We start from the raw sequence: 15,983 nt of genomic DNA, 5'->3' as shown, positions 1-15,983 counted from the left end.
GGCTCTTTCGTGGAGCAATGGGCCCTAGGTCAGGATGTGATGTCGCACTCCATGTTTAAGTATCTCCAAGGAGATCTGGGGGGGTTAGCGCTTTTAGGAACTCCACGAGGATCTTGCCATTCTCGTCTGTGGAACGCTGGCTGCACTGAGTCCAGGTGGGGGGGGCTGGGAATTCCAGACATTCCAGATCTTCCCTCTCAAGGATGCCAATTAGGGCTAGCATATCGTTCATGAGGGCTTGTCCCAAGCCCGTCTAAGTGGAGCAAACGTGCCCCCCCTCTCTCTCGCCGTGTGAGCCCAGAAGTCTCAATTAGTAGCTCTCTGAAGGCGATGTAGGCGCCTCCTGACAGGGACTCCTGGATGAAATTGGCCACCCAGCTCGCCACATCCTGGTCCAGGGCACTCAGCACGTGATAGTACCAGGTGGACTCCTCTGTGATCTTTCAGATCTGAAACTGTGCCTCAGCCTGGTCAAACCAGATGTGGGGCTGATTCATCCAGAAGGTCAGCAGCTTCAGGGCGACTGCATATACTGCTGCTGGCTCGCTCATCGTTGGGTTTAGATGCTATCTAAACTTCAGGATCAACAATTGTAGCCACACGCTACTCGAAGAAAGACACACTGGTGTAGTGAGGTGTAGCTCTGTGTTTTATTGGTGCTGAAGCCCAGCTTTTATTCCGTTGCCGTTCCCGCAATTTGCTCCATCAACTGACGTCACCGCCCGCATAACAATAGCGGGTTTCCTGTATGCGGGTCCCCTTCTTGCATTACAGTGCCTTCTTCCCCTCGTGCAATCCACAAGCTGTTGGCTGTGCAGCAGGGGCCAGCGCCATGTTGGGAATGCTGGCCCCTATGTTGCCTTAGCTGTACGACCGCCAGTTCACTTGCTGGGGCTAGTGCCGCTATGTGGTCTGTTGACTCCTGGTCATGCTCATCGCCTGGAGCACTGGCCTGATTGCCACGATGGCATGCCACTACAGTATGGGATGTGTGCAGTTTTGGTCACCTTATCTAAGGAAGGATGTTCTTGCAATGGAGGGAGTGCAGAGTCGATTCACCAGGCTGATACCTGGAATGGCAGGAATGACTTATGAGGAAAGATTGCGCAAATTGGGATTGTACTTGCTGGAGTTTAGAAGATTGAGAGGGGATCTCATAGAGACCTATAAAATTCTGGCAGGTCTGGACAGAATGGATGCAGATGGGATGTTTCCAATGATGGGAAAAACCAGAACCCGGGGCCATGGCTTGAGGATAATAGGCAAACCATTTAGGACCGAGATGAGGAGGAATTTTTTGACCCAGAGGGTGGTGAATCTGTGGAATTCATTGCCACAGAGGGCAGTAGAGGCAGGTTCATTAAATATATTTAAGAGGGAATTAGATATATTTCTTCAGTATAAGGATATTAAAGGTTAAGGAGAGAAGGCGGGGACGAGGTACTGAACTTTAAGATCAGCCATGATCTCGTTGAATGGCGGAGCAGGCTCGAAGGGTCGAATGACCTACTCCTGCTCCTATCTTCTATGTTTCTATGTTAAGCTGATCCAGAAAAGATCGGTTCTTAATTATAAGCAAGTTTGCAGGTGGCACCAAGATTGGTGGAGTTGTAGACAGTGTAGAGGACTATCAATCAATCACTGTGCTTACAGATGTGGACAGAGAAATAACAGAATTCAATCTGTTCAGGTGTAAGGTGCTGCACTTTAGGGAGTCAAATGAAAGGGGAAGTGTGCAGTTCTTGGCAAGACTTTAAACACCATTGGTATATAGAGGAATCTGAGACTCCACTCTCTATCTCCCTGAAAGTGGCCACTCAAATAGATTGGTGGTAAAGAAGGCATAGACATTGGTCCCACTGGTGAATCAGGTAAATCATCTTCACATAACTTAAAAAGCTTAGTTTAAAACAGTGAACAGCAGTATCACAAATTGAAGTAGAAATTTTATTCTGTTTTGGTCTCTGCTAATTAGCTTCTCTTGGAGAAAATATATTTTTAGGACCATTTTTAATGATTGTTAATTTTGAAATAATGTGATTGAACTTGCAAAATGTTATTTTACTGTGTGTTCTGTTTCAAATGTTCATTCTACAGAATTGGAAAAACTATATAACTGGGTAAAGACTTGATTTAAATCATTGCTTTATTGCATTTGTTAGAGATGTGCAACCTAATGAAGACGCATTCCATTTTATTTCACCTCTGATTACATGCAGGAAAGTTAGAGTAAACCATGCAGAGGTTTTTTTTACATTTTTATGCAACTGCTAATGGCCAAAACTGAACTTTTTTTAATTTCAACTTGCAACTCTGGTCAAAGGTACGATTTGCATTCTCCCACTTTAAGACTCATTGTCCACTTTTTGCCTTTTTTTCCACCTCCTATATCCTTGGGTAGTGGAATGGTTGGACTCCAATTCCTTTTCTATTTAAATGTTCACCAATAGATTTTCTTGTTAACTAAACAGACTACTTTCACAGTTCAATTCCTGTAACCCCCAGATGACCACTATATTTTTAGCAGTCATCCAGGGTCTACAGGAATGGAACTATACCTAGTGAAGCATGTGTTTTTGTTAAGCAGTCAGAAAAAAAATAATTGCTTAATTAATTGTCCAGTCATTGTAAACACTAATAAAAGTTTGTGATTCTGTTTCTTAAATTGTTTTCGTTAGCTGTTGTAAATTAACTTAATTGAACATGTATGTTAAATGTGCCGAATTCCCAAATCCAGTGAGGGGGAAACAAAATGATAATTTCAAAACATGATGAGCCAGTAAATCTATGGTACATTTGGAGACACCATGGTTACTCCTTCTTATAACTATTCAACATACCTGTTGAAAGTGTATGCCAGGTTTTTGATAAAAGTCTTCACTCTCCATAAAATTTGACACTGTACTCTTGTTTTCAATAAAGGGAAGAAAAGCAAAAATTTTTAAAAATCAGTTAATGAACAAAGTATGCTTTTACTCATTTACCTTGATCTAAGGCACAAAGCAAGAAGTTCTTCAGACCATATTCACTAGTGACTTGTTCAGATTGAATTTTAAATGTTCCATCCACAATCTTCTGGCACAGCACATAAATCAGGGGTGGCCAAACTGGAGCTTATGAGCCACATGCAGCTCTTTCATGTGTAATGTGTGGCTCGCAGAAATAGGTTGGCTGAAAGGAGATACCAGGGCTCCCCAGGTCACCAAATCTGTACACCCAGACGTGGGGTTCCAGGGACAGTTACAAGTCTGGGCTTCATGACAAGGAGAGGGAAGAGTGAGTGGACACTAAAGGAACAGCCCCCGCAGAGGAGCGGAGCAAGCCGCGCAAGGCGAAGTCGTGTTCTCCTCACAGGCCGTGCTACACCATGGCATAGCACTGCCAATGCGTTGAGGGTTGGGTAAAGCTGAAGGTTCTCTGCAGGGAGCAGCTGCAGAGCCTGAGAAGCCGGGAATGGACCAGGAGAGTTCTGATGAAGCAACGCCTGCCCAGGGGTGTCTATCCAGGCACACTGGCGGGGAAGAGAGGAAAGCAAGATGACGGAGACCGGAAGAGAGGCTAGAGGGAATTCCCAATTAGGACCTCATCCAGGTGCCAAGCCAGGACACAGCTGAAGCAGGCAGGCAGCAGCAGTGAAAGTCCTGTCAGTGGCCACAGGCAAGCCCTGGCTCCACTGGATGGAGAATCACCACAAGGCAGCGCAGATGTTAGACCACTCCATACCCCAACCTCCGCTCTCTTCAGCCGCACCCCCCTCATCCCACCACTGGCTGAGAAAAGGGGAGTGGAGGGTGAGATAGGGAGGAGCAGAGGTGTGGGTCCCCTGGCCTCGCCCTGCTCCAGGAGGCAGCTTTGTGTTGGGTTGCTTCCCGCATCGTGCGCTGGGCAGTGAATGCTGCAATGGTGCAGGTATCTGCAGAGATCAGTGGCAGTTGCTTTCTCAAAGAGAACACATCAGAAACAGAAACTGGAGTCATCGAAATTTTCACAGAAAAATCAGTCAGGTTTTTGAAATTATTTGTGTACTTTTTTGATTAGTGAAACTAATACAAAACTACATGCATGAATAAATATTATTACATCTTTGTAACAAAATATACATGTAAGAGTAAAAATGTCTGTAATATTTGTTCATATCTTTTGGCTCTCAAACATCTGAAGTTTATTGTATGTGATTCTTGTGTTAAGCATGTTTAGCCACCTGTGACTTAAATTGACCCTGATGAAGAGTTCAGGTCTGTAACATTGACATTTTTTTTTCACATTGCTGTTTGACCCACTAAGTTCCTCCCAAATCCAGCATTTGCAGTCTCTTGTTCTCCACCTTGTGTCTATTGTCCTTAATCCCAACATGACCTCTGCATATGAGCAGCTGGTTATTGTTCAAATATTTTACTTTCGCTACTATTAAAGCAGATGATTGTACAGTCTTCTACTGCATATAGTTCTCTCCGAAAGTGAGAACTACCTAAATGTTTCTCATTGGAGTACAGTCTTAAACCTCTTAAAAACTCTGGGTTAGTTACTTCTGTTACAGAGTTATGTGTTGTGTTGTGACCTATGTGTTGTATGGTTTTATATTTAAGAAAATGACAGTTTGCCTTTAAGAGCCAAGGTGAAGGTGGACTGCTGAGAGAGTGGGAGACGGACTGGGCATGTGCAGAAAATTATCTTAAAATTTCTGGACTTGGACGATAAACCAGGTGCTGTGGAGTGTAAGAAGGCCCAAAACATGAGTCATTGTCTGGAAGACAGTTTAGAATGTTTGGATTTCAAAAAGGGATGAACGTTCCGAAGGCAGCCAGAAGGATGTGGACGATGCCATTGTTCCTCTCTCTGCAGGCAACACAAGAAGACAACTTTGAATTCATTCTCTCTCTCTCTCTCTTTCTCTCTCTCTCTCTCTCTCTCTCTCTCTCTCTCTCTCTCTCTCTCTCTCTCTCTCTTCTCCCCCTCTCTCTCTCTCATAGATCTTTTGGCTTCGGTTTACCAAACAAACTGAATTTTGTTTATGAGCTTTGCTTCAGTTGAGATCGAAGTTTTATGAATCTTGTGTGTTTTGTTTTTGTTTTGTGTCTAAGTTTTTCTGTAAGCTGGTTGGAAATATAACAGACTTTAATTACATATGTTATATTTAGGCTGGGGAATTTATTAGTTTTACACTGTTATAGAAATTTGCATCGTAACCAGTGGGCATTGTTATAAAAGGGGGGGTTTTTGAATTAAAGTTTGAAGGTGAATTTTTTTGTTAATAAAGTAATTATTTATCTTTACCCCTGTGTGATATGTCTTCTTTGTGATTGCTGGTTTGACCTTGTAATGCTTCATATCACAGTTTTTGAAATTACCTCACACTTTTATCAGTAAGTTCTTCATTTGGCTTAACTCTTCAAATTAAATGTCAATATAAACATTTAAAAGTAACTCTAATCATGGATGAAACTTTAATCGCATTTCAAATGTTTTGAAAGACTTGCATATATTTTTGTAGCATGCAGGACTGTGATTCAAGTGCTGAGAGGTGGGATTGGACTGGAAAGTTTTTTTTAACTACCATAGATAGGTATATTAGGATGAATGGCCTCTTTCTTAGTAATTTTACCATGGTTCTGTGAAGATTCTTTTCATGTAGATTTTTTCCCAAATTTAATAGCATACTTGTTTATCAGTATAAGTGTTAATTGCTCTCCAACATGAATGTGAAATAATTTTCAGAGTTGAGGTTTGGTTTTAATAGTTAAAAATTTTAAAAATTGGAAACTTAGAAAAGGTAGTAAATCTAGTATATTTGCTTTATTGAAGGTGGTGTAACTATTTTTGTGGCCTTGTATGATTATGAGGCAAGGACAACAGAAGATCTGTCTTTCAAAAAAGGTGAAAGATTCCAGATCATAAACAATACGTGAGTATTATGGACTCTTCAAAAATAATGATATTTTAAGTGTTTTCCATGGTTTTGCATCATTTTTTTTGTTCAAAAGTTTAGAACCATAGAACACTACAGCATAGAAATACATGAAACCTCGTTAGAACACAATTCATTAATCCGCGGAATCACTTATAGCGCGGGTGTCTGTGGACCCCAAACTTTGAAAATTTTGAAAGTGTTAATCTGAATAAATTATCTCCATTATCACAGGTTGATTTACTTCTCACCTATTTAACACTGCGCTTGATCAAATAGTGCCGCATTATTTATGTTCTTTTGTTTGGCTCAACTTGTGAAAATTTAACTGCAAGTACAGATCAAGAAACATTATATAAAGCCCTGGTGCTGGAAGTCACATCATCAAACACTCAAAATCTCATCAGAAGTCAACTATGGAGCTTTTGATTGGTCGATTAAAAACAGAAATTACCTAGTTGAGACGTCCCCGGGCCAATCAGCGTCCACGTTATATATTGCTTTGATCTGTAATGACGGTTCCTTTACAGTGGTCATTTTGAAGGAAAATATTGGGGAAAATCTCCATTTTTCTGTAAAATAAGTTGATTAAAATTCAGAATGTGCTTGCTTTCTTTCATTGAAATTGATAGTTATAGATAGCGGATCCTTTGAAAACTGGTAATATTTGGGTTTGATTATCCGTGGACTCTCTGACATATATGCAGCTGTTCCGCGACTCGGCTGTAACGCGGAATGAAATCTTGGACCCCAATTACTGCGTTCTAATGAGGTTTTACTGTAGGCTGTGCTGAGGTTTGAAATTTTTTTTTTTGGAGCAAGCTTAGGTCAGTCGAACCACAATTATTTTTCTGAGACAGTACACGAGCTTGTGAGCTCTCCTTTGGTTTCCATTGTATGGTTTTTAGAAACTGGTGAGATTGATCGAATGAAAGACAGTAAACCATGTGAAAATGTTTCAAATGTTTCCAGTTGTGGCCTTGTGTCCTAGTTGTTATGCAGCTTAATAGTGGTAGTTATAATTAATAGTGGTAGTTATCTTTGGATGCAGATTCTGGTAAACAAGTGGAGAATTGGTCAAAATGACATTTTCAACCTTGGAATTAATGTTTGAGACTCAGATTATTCTGATTGCCATTTTAACTCCATGTACGTTCTTGAATATTTTATCCAGAAAATTTGTAGCCATTGCAGCAGCATAATTGCTTCCAGTTTTCCAAAATTGTACTAGTTTGGAGTTTGCATTATGCAGATTTAGATCAATATTTAGCTGTTTTTAATAAATGTAAAGAGCTATTCAAGAAATTTGAATTGAATGTTAGCAATTTGGACTACGCATTCATCATTCTGAACACAGTTGGTTAAAAATTCCCACACTCCCAATTGATCTTTCCAATGGCATGCTAGAGACCGTCACAATAGTATGCCTCCAGCAGTGTATATGAATTATCCCTGTGGCTCAAGACATGAGTGCCAAAACTGTGTTGCCCTTTTTTAAAGGGAAAGTGTAATGCACATGATCAAGGCCAAGGTTAAGCCTTGGCTATCTATTGCCTTCCAAGAATGCCTGACTTGCTTTAGTTCCTCCAGCATTTTGTGTATTGCTCCATTTTTCTAGCATTTGCAGTCCGTTTGCCTCCACTGCAGACTTTTTGAGAAATGCCAACCCTGAAGAAGAGTTCTTCCTCTGTTCATTAGGAGTTCAGTGACAGCCTAGCTCACTGCTTTCACACGAATGATCCCTACTGGTCTCCGGCCTTATGACCAGGCTTGCTGCACAGCCCTGAGTAATTCTGCCAGCTCTTCTTCTTCCCCCTCCCTCCACCCTTTAGTTTTGGCTTTTGGCCTCTTCCCAGTCCTGATGAAGGATTTTGGCCTGAATAATTGACTGTCTTGCCTTCCATGGATGCTGTCAGTATTTTTTGTATTGCTTAAGGTTGGACTGATACACATCAGCCATATATTGGCTGATAAGGTCAGTAATTTAGGATGGAGGTTTTCTAATACATGTGGCTAAGCACGGGCAAATAGGATTTCATGTCTGCAGAAGAATGAGGCCATGATCAGCAGGGGGAGTGATGATGATTTAATGAAAGTTCTGTATTTGGGTTCTGGACCTCTGGAGGGGAATATGGGGATAATGTGGCCTATGGCCTGGGTCTTTGTTTAATGACTCCGAATTATTTTCAGAAACAAACATTGTCAGCATTTACCCATCAATGAACACCCACAAAAAGCACCGAGTACAAACTGGTGCTATATTTCTAAAGATAGCACATCATGAAGTCACTTATTGGGTAGAGACATTGAGGTTAGTGGTTCGAATAAAAAGTGCAAATCCATGTTCCTTCCTTGTCAACATTTTTATAACATGATAACAAACTAATTTTAATATTTCATTTAGTTTTTTTTTGCATGTGCAACTGTAAGCCCGCTTGATAATTTGGAATACCTATTGCTTTTGTGTTCCTCAGGGAAGGTGACTGGTGGGAAGCCCGATCTATCACTACAGGAAAAAAAGGTTACATTCCTAGCAATTATGTAGCTCCTGCTGACTCTATCCAAGCTGAAGAGTAAGTCCTTTTGTTTCAGTTCTTTCAGGAAGTTGATCCAGATATCTGAAATGTTCCCTTTGAATGCTGACTATTAGCCCTGAGTTTCTTTTTAAATTTTTTCTCCATACTGTGTTTGGAATAAAATTGTCATATACCTCCAGATTTCACCCCACAAGATAAATTCTTTCTGATGTAATGCATGTTACCAAATGTAACAAGTAGTATTATTTGATAGTTTTTTTTGGCCTGCCTTGCTCAGGGTCTTCTAACACCCCATTTGCTGCAAACCAAGATGATAACCAAAGTTAACTTGCGATTTGTTAAGATTCCTGAAGATAAACAGGCGGCACGGTTGGCAAAGTGATTTGCGCAACGTCTTTACAACGGCAGCGATCAGGAATAGGGTTCGAATCCCGCACTGTCTGATGGGAGTTTGTATGTTTTCCCCATGTCTTCGTGGGTTTTCCCTGGGGGATTCGGTTTACTCCCACCGTTCAAAAATATACCGGAAGGTTAATGGGGTGCAAATTAGGCGGCAAGGGCTCATGGGCCGAAATGGCCTGTTGTCATGCTGTATGCCTAAATTTAAATTTTAAATTTAAAAATTTAACTGCAGTAAATTCCAAGTCAATAATCCAAAGGTTTTTCTTTGCATCTCTTGTATAATTTAGTGATATTGATTGAACGCTATTTACATCCGGTACCGCACGATGGCAGTCTCTTCAATCTGAGGCGCCTGCAAGCTCACACCAAGACACAAGAGCAACTTGTCTGTGAATTACTCTTTGCAGATGATGCCGCTTTAGTTGCCCATTCAGAGCCAGCTCTCCAGCGCATGACGTCCTGTTTTGCGGAAACTGCCAAAATGTTTGGCCTGGAAGTGAGCCTGAAGAAAACTGAGGTCCTCCATCAGCCAGCTCCCCACCGAGGGAGTCACGTGATGGAGTAGTGGCCGGACGGTGAACTCCAGCCCTCTCCAGAAAAGTCGGGAAAAACAAAGAAAAACACAAAGGCACAGAAATACAAGTTAAAGAAAAGTGAGTATAAAGGTGGAAAGAAGATGGAGACAAAAGGAGAAAAATCAAAATCAACGGAAAGAAGAGAGGAAGAGAAGACAACGGAGGAAAAAGGTGAAGGCCTTACCTGTCCGAAGAGGCCCGCTGTGGAGAGAGGACCCCACTACCTCAGGTCGGTAGAAAAAGAACTACAACAATGGCTCACAGAGCCGAGTAAAAGTCCGCAACCGCGCATGCGCGACTCCTCGCGCATGCGCGATGCGCATGCAAAAAAACACACCGACGGGAGGGGGGACCAGCTGGGGAGTCGATCTCCACAGCCGGCAACGACAGCTGCAGAACACCTGCAGCAAGAAGAGACCACAGAAGACAATGGAAACAAGAAAGAAGAAGAGGAAAGGGCATCAAAGAAACAACAGATGGCCAACCCAGAGGAAGAAGAAGAGGAAGAATACAGTGAAATAGATAAAGGGAAAGGCAAGGTAAAGGATATACTTGCTCTTGTTAGAGGATACATGGAGTCATTTAAAGAATGGCAAACACAGGAATTCAATGATTTAAGAAAAAGAATAAACAACACAGAAAAGAAAATAAATAAAATGGATATGACCTTAACAGAAATGGGGAAAAAAATGGACAAGATGGAAGAACGGGCAATAGCAGCAGAAATGAAGGTAGAAGACTTAAAAAAGAAATTGGAGGAATCTAATAAAAAAACTAAAGAGACACAAGAATTACTAGCCCAAAAAATAGATATAATGGAAAATTATAACAGAAGAAATAACATAAAGATAGTGGGCCTTAAGGAAGATGAAGAAGGCAAGAATATGAGGGAGTTTATAAAAGAATGGATCCCTAAGGCCCTAGGATGTCCAGAACTACAGCAAGAAATGGAAATAGAAAGGGCACATAGAGCATTGGCCCCTAAACCACAACCACAACAAAAACCAAGATCTATTGTAGTAAAATTCCTAAGATATACTACAAGAGAAAAGGTACTGGAGAAAACAATGGAAAAAGTAAGAGAGGGCAACAAACCACTGGAGTATAAAGGGCAAAAAATCTTCATTTATCCAGATATAAGCTTTGAACTCCTAAAGAAGAGAAAAGAGTTCAATACAGCAAAAGCGATTTTATGGAAGAAAGGATATAAATTTACACTGAAGCATCCTGCGGTATTGAAAATATTTATTCCAGGACAACAAAACAGACTGTTCTCGGATCCAGAAGAAGCACGAAAATTTGCAGAACAATTACAAAAATAGACTGAGGGATGAAGACGGGTAATGAGAGCAAAAATGATCACGATTGATATGTATGTGGGTAAAGACAAAAATAGACTGAGGGATGAAGACGGGTAATGAGGGTAAAAATGACCACAATTGATATGTATGCGGGTAAAGAGGTATAAGAGTGAATAGAGACAATGGGCATACGTGAAAGTATCTGTAATTAGAGGAAAACATAGATAGTATAGATAAGAATTAATAAGGGAAGGTAAGGGAATAGAGAGAATAAGGAGGGAATTAAAAGAGTGACCTTTGTGACATATAAAAAGTGAAATCTTTTCTGGGGGGGGCTGGGTGGGGGAAAAGAGCGGTCACTGCAAAATCAGTTGACGCTTGCGAGTGGATTCGCAAATCCAAATGGAGAAGGGAGATGTGGTTGTCCGACAAGGGATAAAGGACAACTCAGGAGGGGAAGGGGAGATTGGGGATAAAGAAGATAGAAATAGGAGAATAAGGAAAATGTTGGATGTTGTAAGAATGTTGTCTGGTAAAGAGTTGAAAATAAGAAAACAGAAATGGAAAAGGAGGAAAGGTAATGATGGAAAAACGGAAAGAGAAGATAAACAAAATATAAAATGGCTACGCTGAAGTATATGACTCTAAATATTAATGGAATACATAACCAAATTAAAAGGAAGAAACTACTAAATTTACTGAAAAAGGAAAAAATAGATATAGCATTTGTCCAAGAAACACACTTAACTGAATTGGAGCACAAGAAATTAAAGAGAGATTGGGTAGGACATGTAACAGCAGCATCGTATAATTCAAAAGCAAGAGGAGTGGCTATATTAATTAGCAAAAATGTGCCATTTAAAATAGAAGAGGAAATAATAGATCCAGCAGGGAGATATGTTATGATAAAATGTCAGATATATTCGGAGCTTTGGAATCTACTTAATATATATTCACCTAACGAAGAAGATCAAAAGTTTATGCAAGATATCTTTTTGAAGGTAGCTAATACACAAGGGAACATACTAATAGGAGGGGATTTCAATCTGAATTTGGATCCAAATATGGATAAAACGGGGAAAAAAATTAACAGGAAGAACAAAGTAACCAAATTTATAATTAAATCAATGCAAGAAATGAAACTTGTGGACATATGGAGGAAACAAAACCCAAAAGAAAAGGAATACTCATACTACTCGACTAGACATAAAACATACTCAAGGATAGACCTATTCCTGTTATCAGCCCACATTCAAGGGAGAGTTAGGAAAACGGAATATAAAGCTAGACTATTATCGGACCACTCACCCCTGTTATTGGCAATAGAGCTAGAGGACATCCCTCCAAGAATGTATAGATGGAGATTAAACCCCATGCTACTTAAAAGACAGGATTTTAGAGAATTTATTGAAAAACAATTAAAAATGTACTTTGAAGTAAATACGGAATCAGTGGAAGATAAGTTTATACTATGGGACGCAATGAAAGCATTCATTAGAGGACAAATAATAAGTTATGCAACCAAGATGAAGAAGGACTATAATCAGGAAACAGAGCAGTTGGAAAGGGAAATAATAAACATAGAAAAAAAATTAGCAAAAAAGGAAGATACAACCAAAAGAAGAGAATTGGCGGATAAAAAAATAAAATATGAAACATTACAAACATATAAGGTGGAGAAGAATATAATGAAGACAAAACAGAAATATTATGAACTAGGTGAAAAAACACACAAAATCTTAGCATGGCAGCTTAAGACAGAGCAAACTAAGAAAATGGTATTGGCAACAAGGAAAAAAGACAAACAAATTACATATAATCCAAAAGAAATTAAGGAAAACTTCAGAGAATTCTATGAACAATTATACCGAACTGAAAACGAAGGGAAAGAAGGGAAAATAGATGAATTTTTGACTAAAATTGAACTACCAAAACTACAAATAGAGGAACAAAATAAATTAACAGAACCATTTGGAACAGTAGAAATACAAGAGATAATAAAAAATTTACCAAATAATAAGACACCAGGAGAGGATGGACTCCCAATAGAATTCTACAAAACATTTAAAGATCTAATAATACCACCCCTCCTGGATGTAATCAACCAGATCGATGAGACACAAAACTTACCAGATTCATGTAAAACAGCAATAATTACAGTGATACTAAAACAAGGGAAAGATCCACTCTCACCAGCGTCATATAGACCAATATCTCTGCTAAACACAGATTATAAGATAATAGCTAAACTATTAGCAAACAGATTAGCAGAACAGGTACCGAAAATGGTAAATTTAGACCAAACTGGATTTATCAAAAAAAGACGCACAACAGACAATATTTGTAAATTTATTAACTTAATTCATGCAGTAGAAGGAAATAAAACACCGGCAGTAGCAGTTGCTTTAGACGCAGAGAAGGCCTTCGACAGAGTAGAATGGAATTACTTGTTCAAAGTATTGCAAAAATTCAGTTTACCGGAGAAGTATATTAATTGGATTAAAGCATTATATGAGGGACCGTTAGCAAAAGTGACAGTAAATGGACATGTATCAAAGCAATTTAACTTAAGCAGGTCAACGCGGCAGGGATGCCCACTATCACCATTATTGTTTGCGCTAGCTATAGAACCACTAGCAGAATCGATAAGAATAGATAATAATATAAAAGGAATAAAAATAAAAGACAGGGAATATAAAATCAGTCTATTTGCGGATGATGTGATAGTGTACTTAACAGAACCAGAACTATCAATAAAAGAACTATATAAGAAATTGAAGGAATATGGAGAAGTGTCGGGATACAAGATAAACGTAAATAAAAGTGAAGCAATGCCTATGAATAACGCGGATTTCTCAAAATTTAAGGAGGAATCCCCATTCAGATGGCAAACGCAGGCAATAAGATACCTAGGTGTGCAAATAAACAAAAATCTAGGCCAATTATATAAACTCAATTACAATCCACTAATGAAAAAATTACAGGACGATTTAGAGCATTGGAAAGAGCTACCACTAACACTGATAGGAAGGATAAACTGTATTAAAATGAACATTTTTCCAAGGATACTATACTTATTTCAGGCATTGCCAATACAACTGACAGAAAAATTCTTCAAAGAGTTAAAGAAAATAATAAGGAGATTTTTATGGAGAGGGGGGAAACCGAGGATAGCACTAGATAAATTAACAGAATGGTATAAACAAGGAGGCTTACAATTGCCAAACTTCAAAAATTATTATAGAGCCGCACAATTAAGGTACCTATCAGATTTTTATCAAACAAGGGAAAAACCAGACTGGACGAGACTAGAATTAGATAAAATAGGGGAAAAGATACCTGAACACATATTATATAAATGGGACGAAAAATTGGTACAACATAGAACTTCTCCAGTATTACACCATCTCCTCAATATATGGAAGAAGATTCATGTAGAAAGAAATAAAATAAATTATCAAATACCAAAACTAATATTGACGCAAAATAAGCTACTCCCTTTTACAATAGACAACCTTTCCTTTAGAAAATGGGAAAAAAAAGGGATTAAAAGAATAGAAAATTGTTTTTCAGGAAGTAGATTCTTATCCTTTGAACAAATGAGAGATAAGTACAATATAACTGGAGATACAGCACTGGCATATTACCAACTGAGATCCTACTTGAAAGATAAATTAGGAAGCAATTTGAGTTTACCAGAGGGAAGTAACCTTGAATATGTGATTACAGATACAATGTTAATCAAAAGATTTATAACAAATATGTATATCAAACTGCAAGAAAAGGAGAATGAGGAAACAAATGGTAAAACTAAACAAAAATGGGAACAAGATTTAAATATAAAGATAAAGAAGGAAACATGGGAGAAATTATGTTCTGGAACGATGAGAAATACAATAAATACGAGGCTGCGTATGATACAATATAATTGGTTACACAGACTATACATTACACCGCAAAAGTTAAATAAATGGGACCCAACAGTATCTGATAGATGTTTTCGATGTAAAAAAGAAAGGGGAACAACAATTCATGCAATCTGGACATGTGAGAGAGTAGAAAAATTTTGGGATGATCTCAATCAGATATTAAATAAAATAACAGAAAACAATATACCAAAGAATCCAGAGATCTTTCTCCTAAGTAACATAAAAAATAAAGAATTTGGAATTGACTTGGAAGATGCACAAAAAAGATTTGTCAAGATAGCCCTAGCCGTAGCAAAAAAATGTATTATGTCAACCTGGAAATTGGAAGATAATTTGAAAATACAACAATGGTATATAGAAATGAATAAATGTATTCCATTAGAAAAAATAACATATAGTTTAAGAAATAATATTGAAATATTCGAACAAGTATGGGAGCCTTACATTAAATACAATAGCGAAAACCTACCGGGAACAAACATTACCTAAGTTGATGGAAGGAGAAGAAAAGAAAAGAATGGACTCAGTAGAATTTCTGGTGTATTTTTGTTGAATGACAACATTGTCTGACTGAATTAATGCAACCTAGATTGTATACCTAAAATGGATGAGAGATGGATGAGAGGGGGGGGGTGGGGGGGTGGCTTGGGAGGAGGGAGGGGGGGGGAGAAAAATTCACTGTAAATGTGTGGAAAAGAAAAAGTGTATATCATGGCTATTGTGATTTATGGTGTGAAAAATAAAAAATTTAATTTAAAAAAAAAAAGCCAGCTCCCCACCATGACTACCAGCCCCCCCACATCTCCATCGGGCACACAGAACTCAAAGCGGTCAACCAGTTTACCTACCTCAGCTGCACCATTTCATCTGATGCAAGGATTGTCAACGAGATAGACAATAGACTCGCCAAGGCAAATAGCACCTTTGGAAGACTACACAAAAGAGTCTGGAAAAATAACCACCTGAAGAAACACACAAAGATCAGCGTGTACAGAGCCGTTGTCATACCCACGCTCCTGTTCGGCTCCGAATCATGGGTCCTCTACCGGCATCACCTATGGCTCCTAGAACGCTTCCATCAGCGCTGTCTCCGCTCCATCCTCAACATTCATTGGAATTACTTCATCACCAACATCGAAGTACTCGAGGTGGCAGAGTCCGCAAGCATCGAATCTACGCTGCTGAAGACCCAACTGCACTGGGTGGGTCACGTCTCCAGAATGGAAGACCATCGCCTTCCCAAGATCGTGTTCTATGGCGAGCTCTCCACTGGCCACCGAGACAGAGGTGCACCAAAGAGGTACAAGGACTGCTTAAAGAAATCTCTTGGTGCC

The 15,983-nt window shown here is 39.2% G+C and overlaps 1 protein-coding gene across 2 annotated transcripts in view; it reads left to right on the top strand.

Annotated features, from left to right (window-relative positions):
- Nucleotides 1–15,983, top strand: part of yes1 (YES proto-oncogene 1, Src family tyrosine kinase) — a 64,993-nt gene that overhangs the window by 32,862 nt on the left and 16,148 nt on the right. Inside the window, exons 1-4 of one of the 2 annotated variants that reach the window (XM_069921715.1) lie at nt 4,814–5,052; nt 5,336–5,363; nt 5,803–5,902; nt 8,380–8,478. In XM_069921715.1, the coding sequence (XP_069777816.1) occupies nt 5,044–5,052; nt 5,336–5,363; nt 5,803–5,902; nt 8,380–8,478 (236 nt within the window). In that variant the 5' untranslated portion in view covers nt 4,814–5,043. Of the gene's footprint in view, nt 1–4,813; nt 5,053–5,335; nt 5,364–5,802; nt 5,903–8,379; nt 8,479–15,983 lie in introns of those variants that run through there. The other variant, XM_069921714.1, reaches the window with a different exon arrangement.

Source organism: Narcine bancroftii, chromosome 2 (assembly GCF_036971445.1).
Source record: "Narcine bancroftii isolate sNarBan1 chromosome 2, sNarBan1.hap1, whole genome shotgun sequence".
Taxonomy (NCBI): Eukaryota; Metazoa; Chordata; class Chondrichthyes; order Torpediniformes; family Narcinidae; genus Narcine; species Narcine bancroftii.
Note: the sequence above shows the minus strand (reverse complement) of the source record. Positions and strands in the feature narration are given on the sequence as shown.